Source organism: Podarcis raffonei, chromosome 2 (assembly GCF_027172205.1).
Source record: "Podarcis raffonei isolate rPodRaf1 chromosome 2, rPodRaf1.pri, whole genome shotgun sequence".
Taxonomy (NCBI): domain Eukaryota; kingdom Metazoa; phylum Chordata; class Lepidosauria; order Squamata; family Lacertidae; genus Podarcis; species Podarcis raffonei.
The window spans coordinates 50,943,893-50,955,286 of record NC_070603.1 but is presented as its reverse complement, the minus strand read 5'-3'; the positions used below and the strand labels follow the sequence as shown (position 1 = coordinate 50,955,286).

The 11,394-nt window shown below is 42.9% G+C and overlaps 1 protein-coding gene across 2 annotated transcripts; it reads left to right on the top strand.

The window, feature by feature from the left end:
* Positions 1 to 438: 438 nt before the first annotated feature.
* LOC128407772 (tripartite motif-containing protein 29-like) lies at positions 439 to 10,514 on the top strand. Of its 2 annotated transcripts, XM_053376572.1 has the most exons (9): positions 445 to 1,055; positions 3,429 to 3,524; positions 5,229 to 5,462; positions 5,565 to 5,587; positions 6,514 to 6,650; positions 8,110 to 8,140; positions 9,190 to 9,221; positions 9,765 to 9,833; positions 10,435 to 10,514. In XM_053376572.1, exons 1-9 carry the CDS (start codon positions 495 to 497, stop codon positions 10,452 to 10,454), a joined length of 1,203 nt encoding a protein of 400 aa, XP_053232547.1. In that variant the 5' UTR covers positions 445 to 494; the 3' UTR covers positions 10,455 to 10,514. The 2 variants fall into 2 exon arrangements, 1 of the variants encoding a protein (XP_053232547.1); XR_008328889.1 differs by lacking the exon at positions 8,110 to 8,140 and having other exon boundaries at positions 439 to 1,055.
* Positions 10,515 to 11,394: the final 880 nt, after the last annotated feature.

The following is an 11,394-nucleotide window of genomic DNA, read 5'->3' as shown; positions in this document are numbered from 1 at the left end:
TATCTTGATAAAAGGACCATAGGTGCCCGCACAAAGTATTATTTTTCAAAACATGCATAGGATTCTCTACTCTGTAGCACCACACAAAGAGAAAACTAGATCCTTTAAAATCTACCTCTTCTCTTTGATTTTAATGAAGGGTCTTAGATGCAAGGTTTCCTGGATTTGTTTTGTGAATTGTTTGTATGCTGCCTTATTGCTTGAGTGCCTTATGCTTTCTTTTATTTTCTATTGTAGTTGGTTTTCTTGGAGATTGTAAGTCACTTGTGGAGGAAGTTCCAAAAAAAGCGGAGTATAAATCTTTAAATTTAAAAAAAAACCACCAAATAAATAAAATAGTAGATATCTTCATTGGAAGAGCTGAGTCTATTGTGCCAAATGCACAGAAATGTTTTTTTTAAAAAAATAAAAATAAAAATCCTGCAGGTTTCCTTTCATTGAACTGGAGCTTAGCTAGTCTGCATGGATTTTGGATCCATGGCAGAGAGACAGCAATGGAATTTGAAACAACCACCTGCTGGAACATGGTGACACACAGCATACATGGCCGTCCTGTGTCCCTGAGCTGGGGCTGCAGGAGTTCTCTTAGGACTCTGCCCAGGGCATACCGAACACAGTGCAGGAGTCCAAAGCCAGCACCTCCTACCCTGTGTTCAAGGTTCATGCCAGCTTGTCAACAGACAGCTGCCAGTTCTTCGCTGCCTCCTCAGAAGGAAAAGCCTCCTTGGAAGCTCACAGAAAGGAGAATCATGATTCCCTGCGATTTCTGCCTAGGGAAACCTCACTCAGCGGAGAAGAAGTGTCTGACCTGTGAGGCGTCCCTGTGCCGGGACCACCTGAGGAAACACAATTCGAAGGCCACCCAGAAGAACCATGCCTTGGTGGCTCTTGGGACCGCTGGGGCCCAGGAGGAGAAGAAATGCCCAGAGCATGCCATGCTGCTGGAATGCTTCTGTCAAGACGACTTGGTGTGCGTTTGCAAGACCTGCTCCACCACTGGCTCCCACAGCAGCCACAACGTCGTCGCCCTGAAGGACGAGTACGACAAACAGATGGTAAGGGGCTTCAACCAGGCATGGAGCGTTCCAAAGAGGTCCTCCAATTAAATGTAACAGAGAGAGATGTTTTAAATAGAAACGGGTGTCAGAATGTGGAAGTAAAGAAAGGGATCCTGCAAGACTTTGAAATAAATAGTATTTATTTCAAAACGAAGCAAAAAACATCAAGCATCAAGTAGCATTCAAAGCCTGATAACTAAGGAGTAGCAAATTATACGTGGGGTGTTTTTCTAATGGTGAGGCATGTATTTATACAAATATGTAGTCAGGGGAAGGGCTGTAGCTCACTGTGGTAGAGCATGCGCTTTTCACCCAGAAGGTCCCATTGAACTGAGAAATGACACCAAACCAACAGTGGAGACTACCTATAGACCTTGCTTAGCCTCAGCACTTTCTGCAGGTATCTTCAGTTCCGTGCTTGACAATGTGTTTGTGCATTACAGTTCCTGGCATTGATCATTGACTTTTTCTCCCCCTCTGAGCATGGCACTGTGCCAGCCAAGATTAACAAACCGTCCACTGCATGTTAACAGCCCTTCCCAGGGAATATCTTATCAACAGCCCCTGCTAGATTAGAGGACAATTTTGCAAAAAAGTTAGTGGTAACTAATGCTATTGCTTTTAATTTATGGCCTTCTGTAAGAACCTGCAGCCTGCTTCTAGAAGAACAAGTTTGCTCTTTGCTTGTTGTTTGCCGCCCTAGGCTCCTTCAGGAGGAAGGGCAGGAGATAAATTACATAAAAAAATTACAAAATTACATAAAAAATACAAGTCCTGCTGAGGCTAGTGGGACTTTGACCAGGATATGGGGACAGAAAAGCCTTGGATCCACCCGACGGTCACCTCCAGACTGGATTATTGTAACTCGCTCTACGTGGGGCTGCCCTTGAGACTGACCCAGAAACTCCAGCAGGTGCAGAATGCCACGGCGAGACTCCTTACGGGGTCTTCCTTGCGAGATCACATTCATCCGGTGCTATACCAGCTGCACTGGCTCCCAGTGGAGTACAGGATCAGGTTTAAGGTGCTGGTTTTAACCTTTAAAGCCCTATACGGCCTAGGACCCTCGTACCTACGGGACCGCCTCTCCTGGTATGCCCCGCAGAGGAACTTACGGTCTTCAAATAAAAACATCTTGAAGGTCCCAGGCTACAGAGAGATTAGGCTGGCCTCAACTAGAGCCAGGGCTTTTTCGGCTGCGGCTCCAACCTGGTGGAACGATCTGTCACAAGAGCCAAGGGCCCTGCGGGACTTGACATCTTTCCGCAGGGCCTGCAAGACAGAGCTGTTCCACCAGGCCTTTGGTCAGGGCGCAGCCTGACTCCCTCCTTTGGCAATCTTTATAGAACTTTAGTTTATGGTTGCCATCAATTTTGATTTTAATTAATTTTTATAATGTTTTTATAATGTTGCACTATTTTAGTGTTGTTAGCCGCCCTGAGCCCGGCTTCGGCTGGGGAGGGCGGGATATAAATAAAATTTATTATTATTATTTATTATTGGAACACTTCTGTGTACTTGATTGCATGCTTGATTGTGCTTTAAATCATTAGGAGTCTAGCTACTTGGGAAGAAGACCCAACATATTTGAAAAGACAAATAAAGCAGAAATTCACCATCATGGCAGCCCAAACATACAAATGGAGTTCAATGGGGTTTATTTCCAAGTCAATGAGCAATCCATTCTCAAACTGCAACCACAAGCATCCTTGCCAGGATGTATGGCAGCCACCTGAGAGTTCTCAAGGAACTCAAATGTGAAATTGCTGGTCTTCAAAACAGAAATATGTCCCTCGGATCAGCCTCCATACCAAAAGACTGGGAAGTAGCTAATGCAACGGCAGTTTTAAAAAAGGAATTGGGGGGGGGTCCTGGAAATTACAGGCCAGTTAGCATAACGTCAGTCTCTGGAAAGCTGGTGAAAAGTATTGTTAAAGATGAACTAACCAAGCACATAAAAGAAGAAGCCCTGCTGAAGCAGAGCTAGCATGGCTTCTGCAAGGGAAAATCCTGTCTCACAAATCCATGAGGGTGTCAACAAGAGTGTCAGCAAGCATATAGACAAAGGTGATCTGGTTGACATGGCATACCTGGACTTTCTAAAAATGTTTGACGAATTATCTCACCAAAGACTCCTGAGTAAGCTTAGCAGTCAAGAAATAAGAGAAGTCCTCTTGTGGATCAGGAATTGGTTAAGTTGCAAGAAGCAAAGAATAGGAATAAATGGACAGTTCTCCAAATCGAAAGAAGTAGAAAGTAGAGTCCCCCACGGATCGGTATTGGAACCTCTGCTGTGGTTGATTAATCTACCAAATAAACTTATTGAAATGTACAGTTCTGTGATTTCCCTTCTGTTTTTCTCTTAATCAGGCAATTCTCTCACGGATTATGAAATCAATGCAGGAATACAAAACTGCCACAAAGAAGACACTCTTACAGCTTCAGAAAAGTGAGGATCAGATAAAGGTTTGTGCTGTAACTTCATGATGCCATGCATCACTCTCAGGTCCCAGGTGGAAAATAATGAATGTGTCTACAATATGCTTCTCCATCCAGCACCCCAATCTTTTCATTTTAACTATGCAAAACTTTTGGCCAGTGACTCTTTTCACCCGAAGGTTTATTACCTGACCATCTACAGTCTCTATCTATCATCTATCTATCTATCTATCTATCTATCTATCTATCTATCTATCATCTATCATCTATCTATCTATCACACATGGACACAGATTTAGTTAGTGCACACTCTATTTACTGTCTGGACAGGCATGTGTTTCTACACCCTCTTCAGAAACTTAACCTCAGAGGAAGGACTGGGTTTTTTAAAAAAAATGACAACTCTAGTGCATGTGCATGTGCACTTTCAGTTTTTGTTTAAGGCATCCCTAAAATCTACCTAACAGCCTAGTTAGGGACAAAATAAAGACAGTAGTTTACCAGGGACAAGTACCCAAAAACATGGTCTCTCCCTGGTTAAGAGTGTGTGACCACTAACAGACACTAGGGGGCTTCCAAGGCAGCACTTCATATCACAGACCCACACAGAGCTGGTTTGAGGCTCGGGGTGGGAGTCTTGTTAGAATAAAGTTAAAAACTCAAACAGAAAAGCAGCTGGGCCCAGTGGCGGAGCTTCATGCTCTGGCACCGGGGGGGGGGGAGTGGAGAGCAGGCGGGGGCGGGGCTGGCATGTGTCCTGGGGGCATGGCACACTGCCTGCAGTGGTGTGGTGCCCAGCACGGGCGGAGGCAGCCGCGATGGCACCCCACCAGGATCGCGCTGCCAGGGGTGGTGCGCTCCCCCCACACTCCTCTTCCTCCGCCAGTGGCTGGGCCAGCTTAGCTCTCCAAGGCCCAGGACAAGGGCTACCCCCTGCCTCTGCACAGCCCTGCATATCAGGCAACCTTTTCTGCCACAACAGAAGACTGGCAAGATGTGAGCCTCTGGTGCTACTTTTGCTGGGAAACCAGCAGGGCATGAGAAAAAGAGCACCCAATGGTAAGGAAGCCCAAGTCAAGCCAGGGAACAGGCAAGAGATCCCAGCCAAGGCACAAGGATTCAGTGAAAGGGGGCAGTGGGTGAACCATTACAACTGAACCAGAACTCCCAGCAGCACCAGACAGCAGAGATAGGCTAGCTGAGGCTGATGACACCAAGTTGGGGGAGGTTGTATTAGGATCTGGGAATTAAAAAGCTCTGTTGACATTCAAGCTGCAGTCCTATGCACACTTACATGGGACTTACTCTTGAGAATATATGCATAAGTTTGCACTGCACATTACTCAGTGGCAGAAGCCACAGGATAACTGAGGCAAGAATACTTTGGTGTGATCTTCTGAGGGGCTGATGCCCACAGTGCTTTTCAGAGCAACTGGCAACATACTTGGGAGGTTGCTGAGAGCTATAAACTTGATAGCTTGGTGGCCTGTTTTGCGGAAGCAATATGTCATTTTTCACTATAAAAATGTTATCTGACATATATAGTCTCCACACCTTTTAAAATAATGGTTGTTTCCTAAGGGAGTTTTATGAACAGGGGAGGGACTGTGACCACGGAGCTAACGATCCGTTTTAGCCTAGATAGGGAAGTATTGCTCAAGACACCCCGGGTTTATGCCCTAAGTCCAACAATTCAACTATAATAAAAAGTTGCCATCTTTCTTTCCTTAGAACAATAAGAAAACGTTGACAGATCAGCTCTCCAGAATCTTCCAAGAGATCAAGTCTCAGGTAGATCAGAAGGAGAAGCAGATCCTAGGTGACATCCAGTCCAATGAGAAAAAGCAGCTGGCTGACATGGCAGCTCTGAAGAAGCAAGTGGCAGACAAGAGGGACATGGCTGCCCAGGGCCTTCGGGAGCTACAAGCACTAACAGAGAAAACAGATGCTTGCCTCTTCCTCAAGGTGAGCAGCTATTTCCCCCCTTCAAGTTAGCAAAGTCTCATTTGCTGGATGCCCCCCTTTCTCTGTGTGCAATAAAAACAATTTCTTTTTTTCTTTCTGTAGGATTTTCAGCTAGCCCAAGAGAGGTAAGTTGCACATCACACATTCCCCTTTGTTTGCCTGTCACATAGACTACACTGCTCTCCACATGTACATGGTTTCATATGGTGGTCCACTGAATGGACTCATTGCCAGGTAATGAGAAGCATGGCATGATGGGAGTCTTTTCTCTTCCGCCTACATCTTCTGAAAGTATTAGCTTCCCTACCTTCAGGAATGTGTTTTTGCCTCTTCAGTAGCAATAACGGGACCATTTTGGATAATTGTGCTAAAGATATGTGGCATCTAGTTCCTAGATTATTGGTACAGGAACTCAAGAGTGGCTGGTGAGAGCCGTGCGGTTGAGCTGGAGCAACCAGTTCAAGCCTCTTCACACTTCTCATGTAGGGGAGGGGGACAATAGGCTTAATTACCTATTTCCTCCCAAGGTAAGGAAAATGACATAGCTAAGCTTACTCTGTGGTATTAACCCCTTCATGCATTAATTGGACAAGCACGTTGGGTATATGAGTCTGGTTAACCCACACCTCACACTCAGAAGATGGAATGGGGACTGACTCAGATGGTTCCCATTCCTTTTCTGTGGTGTCTGGAAACTATGGGGCAAAAGCCTCATCCAAGTCAGTGCTTGATCTTTCCCTACCCCCAATCTCCGCATCCTGTCATCTCTGCCCCATCCTGGTTGGCATTAGGGGGCCCCTGACAGGGGAAATCAGCAAAAATATCCTCCCCACCTCTTCCATTAGTGGACAACTCTGCCAAAACAGACCCCTTCCTGTGAGTGCAAGGGCACCATTGGAATTTCACTCAAAAGCAACGACATACACAACCTCTTCAATCCATAGGTTAACTTAGTATTTACCCTTAGGAGTGACAGACATTACAATCAGGGGTGATGTTTGGTAGGTTGTTTGGTTGCATGGTTGGTTGAATGACCTCTTGTACATGCTAGGATTAAGAAACAGAATTTCAGCAATGACAGTGTGGAAGTGCTGACAGTGCATCTGGATCAGTCAGACATTCAGGATGTCAGAAGTCACACAGCCATGTATATCTCCAACCTAGACGCCCTGATGCAAGTAGTACATGGTAAGTGAACGTACCAAAGAACACCTCCCCCAGCAGTGTTAAGTAAGCTATATAAGTTACAGTGAATATGCTGATATGTGAGTAATAACTAGAGATAATGCACTTTGATATATGTGCACAAGCAGTATGCACATTCTCCTGCTAGATACACATCTGCTATATATAGCAACTTGAATTACCCTATTTCCATGCTGCACATTTTTCATTGACTTGATTATAGGGCATAGTCTAATTTCATCTGTTTACTCAAAGATACAAAATATAATATAGGTTAAATAACCTTTACAATCTATCTAAAAAGATTTTGATGATCGGTCACAGCAGTATAACAACTACGGGACTCGTGGGACAGATTTTCTTTACCTTGTTTGTTTTTGGATATTTTATCCCTTCCAAATGTTTGGTGATGCAGAATCCCTATTAGACATTTCATTTATCCTCATAGCTGACTGCATGTGAAGGTTCTGTCTGCTGGTATGTGGGTCAGGTCCTGGGCTGGTGTGGAGCTATTTAACTGCTAAGGGACAGAGACTATTAGACACTCCTGCCACCACCTTTATGGGACTAAACCTAGCTATTATTAACCACACAAACTGGAAATATTAAGACATAGGTGAGTGCTAGAGAATTATCTTCTCAAAGGAGTCAGCCTCACTTTTTCTCCAGGACCTTATGGCAAACTCTCCAAAAGCAAACAGCTTCACTCAAATGTCTGCTTCAGATTTCACACTTCTCTGGATTTTGCAGTACTGTTCTTGGCTCAAACATGTACCAAAATGCATTTAGGACACCTGTTTCAGAATAAGATACATATAGAAATACATTCACTGAGATAAAATACTCATTTTGTGATAAAATACTATTTAATTATGTATTTAAATTATTTAACTCTGTATTTAATAATTATGTACTGGGTTTAAATATGCATTTAAATTCAAACTTTAGAGTGGAGTTTTAAAAACATATTCACATATTAATTTAGAAATGACTCAGAACAAACTTGTGAATGAAAACATGCAAAATCATGGACCAGAAACAGACTGATCCATCGGTGTGTGCTGTTGGATTCCTTAAAGCAGAGGTAGGCAACGTGATGCCAGTACGGTTCCCATCTGCCCATCCCACACTGCCAGTGACCAGGGATGGTGGAAATTGTAACCCAAGAACAACTCAAGGGCACTATGTTGGCTACCCCTGCTTTAAAGCAAGGAGAACATCCAAGTCTTACCTGCCTTGAGCTTGCATCTTCTTCTGGTGTTATGATTCATTACCTTGTTCTGAATGTAATTTCGCAAATGACATGCTGAATCACACCTAAGGGATCTCTTGAGGCGGTTTGCTTCCGAAACCTCATCATGCCAAATCTGTCCTGGAAATGGGTCTTGCAGAAACAGTTCCTGATTACAAGAGTGGTTTTGCATGAATCAGCTGTCTTGTCCTGTTTTCTTACTCTTCATAGGTAAAATCATTAGCCAAACACAGTGGAGCAGGTAAATCCCTTTTTGTCTTTCAGTCTGTTCCTCACATCCAGCACTGGGTTTTCCATTCATTTGTGCTTCAGTTTAGGAAATGAACAGCACAGGAATTAATACTTCAGATGAATGTCATGGGTTCCCCATACCTTTCTTCACAAAAGAAGAACCTAGTTGATTATTTCCTGATAAAACACATGAAGAAGGATCACAAAACACAGTGCAATCCACATATTTTAAAAAAAGAGACCAAGAGTGGGACAGGATTCCTGCAATTCATGTAACTCTATTTAGTGTTGAAATAAGCTTAGACACTAGCCGAGCCAGTCCAAGACATTTTTGCACCTGAGACAAGCTGCAAAATGGTGCCTCCTTCCCTGTCAGGGAAGAAGGGCTGAGTGAAGATCTACACCAGGAACAAGGAGTGAAGAAATGCTGCTTAGGTGTGATTTGCATGATCTGTGTACACAGTATGTATCATGCCTACATACATGTGCAGGCTTCTTTATGTATGTTATTCTGTCCACATGGACACTGGGCTCATGCAGAGGGTGCAACCCCCCAGCCCATTGACCAAGAATGACAACAGCTTTGTGTGAACCACCTCTGTTGAAATGCATTGTGTTTTAAGTCGATGCTGCAGTGCTGTTGAATTCAATGGGACATATGTCTAGAGCAACACTTTGCTTAGCAAAGAGGTGAATAATGTGTGTTTTAGGGGTATGAAAATTGCATTTTGCATGTCGGCAGGTTACATTGCCCCTTTAAAGCAATTTTTTAAAGCCTTTTAAAAATCTGAATTAAGTCAGCAGAATGCCCTTTTCACAAGATATATGCAATGAGATGGTAAAAAGCTATAATCAAAGTGCAATGAAATCCTATGCATTCTACTCAGAAGTCAATATCATTTAACTCAATGGGACTTACTCTCAGGTAAGTACAGAAAGCATTGCAGTTGTAGTGTTACGATTTCTAGGATGTTTTCCCATCTTTGTGTGACTTTTCATTTGCTGCTTCCTCTTACATTTTTCTTTCAATTGATACCCATTATTCTCTTTTCTCACAAGGACAATCCCAGCTGCTGAGTTCTCGCTTGATGGTAGGTGTTTGAAACATCACTACTAATTTTCAAGATGCCAGTCTATGTCACCTCACCTTCTCCAAAATTATGCTGCCAACACCTTATAAAATGTAGTTCAGACCATGTGATGATAGAGCAGGTAGGAAACTTATTAAATGGGGGATGCAATTGTTTCAAAACCAGTAGCAAACTGTAGACCTACCTACAATTTTGTAAAAGCATTTGCCGCTATTCATATTGAAGCAAATATGCCTGCTTTTTCTGTCTCTTCCAAAAATTCCATGACGTACTGCAGCTTTGAAATGTGCTCATGGCTCTTATACCAAACTTCATGCAAAGTTACTTTTAGAGTTACACCAAACAAGGCAGATACACTCCTAGTATTCTAATATTATGGAACATTTACAATGATAGAATAAATGTAACACTTACTTGAATTAAATGAGAAGTGTATTTTATCAGGCTAGGTGTGAATAGCTGTACATGGAAGGGTTTATGACGTTCATTGCCCTCTGCTAATGATAAGCACGTTCAACTAGCTGTTCCTTTTGTTTCAATCAGATGTGATTTGCAAAGTCTTCCCGTCACCACCACCACCAATGACTAGGGATATATCTGGAGAAAACGCAGGTAAGCAAAACAGAATAAACCATGAACTATGAACAACTGACAACTGAATTGTCTGTCCAAGGTCCCCACTATTTCAATGTTTTGACAACTTTTTAGTGATAAAAATCTTAAGGAACAATATTTTCAAAATTGTAGGCTGCAACCTTATGGCTTATGCTGGTACTGTCTGCCCTGCAGATACTTGGAATCACAGCTTTGTCTCCTTTTGTGTCTCCTAAAGTGATCTTTATGAATTACTTCCAGCTGGAGTGTAGCTAGATCTGGTGCAGTTGTTTATCTTGTTTAGAGCACCATGCAGGGCCCTTTCAAAGCTTTGTCCAAGTTAGGACTCCAAACTTTCTCTCATTACCATAAAATTCAATCTGCTTCTGTTCAGAAATTAGCCAGTGGTCCACCAACTGCCTTCTGCCCACTCTGGCAGTAGCAGGTTACTGATGCCTCTCATTATGAGCTGAAGACTTGGCTTAGAAGAGAGAAGAAAAACGTGGAAAGTTCTGGGCTTGGATTTTTTAAAAGTGTTGATAATGAGCAGCTAGAAAAGATGATGATGATGATGATGATGATGATGATGATGATAGCAGCCTTTCTTCCTCTTCTAAAGGTGCAGACGTTCAGAAATGATGAAACTAATAAGAAACAAGATCTCACCCAGGTTCACTGGCTATAGAAACACTAAGATACAAAACAGGAGCAATGCTTTGGAGCTGTCTGGTGGAACTGAGTTGCAAAAGAAACCTAGTGGGATTTGATAATGTCTCAGTTCAGAAAAAGCACTCTATGGGTGCTCATTTAGGTAGAGTAGGCACACTCTACCTGCTGGCTTTAGTGTTTGAAGGGGGCGGAATCTGTTTGATAGTTTTTTGTGAGTGACTTGGGAAATGCCTGGACTACTTTTGTTTCCCATTCCCTGTATTTTGATGTGTGTAATAATAATGGAACCACAAAATGTTGAACAAAACATATAAGCAGCCAATCAAAATTCTTTGTGCCGTCCTGTCAAAACATTTTCTTTGAAGGACTCCAAACTCTGTTATCATGTGCTGTACAACTCCCCTTAGATTCTGCTTTGCAGCCCTCTTGGTAAGCAATTGTTTGTATTGAGTATAGTTGTGTTAATTTGTTTGACAGCATGAAAAGCTAAAAGTGCTGGGTGATTCTTTTTGCTTTTATTGTTCGCTTGAAGCAAATCAAATGGAATCCATTGCCTTGCAAACATAACTCCTGCATAATTAAGTCAATCTCTGGTGATGGAAATAAAGCTTGGGTGGTGATTAGCATAGCATTAAGTCCTTTCAATGAGAAGATGTGTATTGCTGATCTGCTGGATTCACATTTAGCTCTCTGCAGTTTAAAATATGCTCTGTTGACTTTTGATGTGCTTTTTCTGCATTGGCTTCCCATTCCCATCCAAACAGAACCCCTCCCAGATCACTGGATATGCAGATCTGCCACTCTCCTCCATTCAGAAGTAAAAGGGGGCACCTTCTGGGAGTGGAAACTCTGGAAGATCTTAGGAACTTCTGTGTCCACAGCAAGTCACTGTGCCAGGGGTTTCAGAACA

Coding starts and splice junctions, on each gene's coding strand:
- LOC128407772 (XM_053376572.1), top strand. CDS start 495: ATGGAATTTGAAACAACCACCTGCTGGAACATGGTGACACACAGCATA. Junction 9,222..9,764: donor TGCTGAGTTCTCGCTTGATG/GTAGGTGTTTGA, acceptor TGTTTCAATCAG/ATGTGATTTGCAAAGTCTTC. Junction 9,834..10,434: donor TATATCTGGAGAAAACGCAG/GTAAGCAAAACA, acceptor CCTCTTCTAAAG/GTGCAGACGTTCAGAAATGA.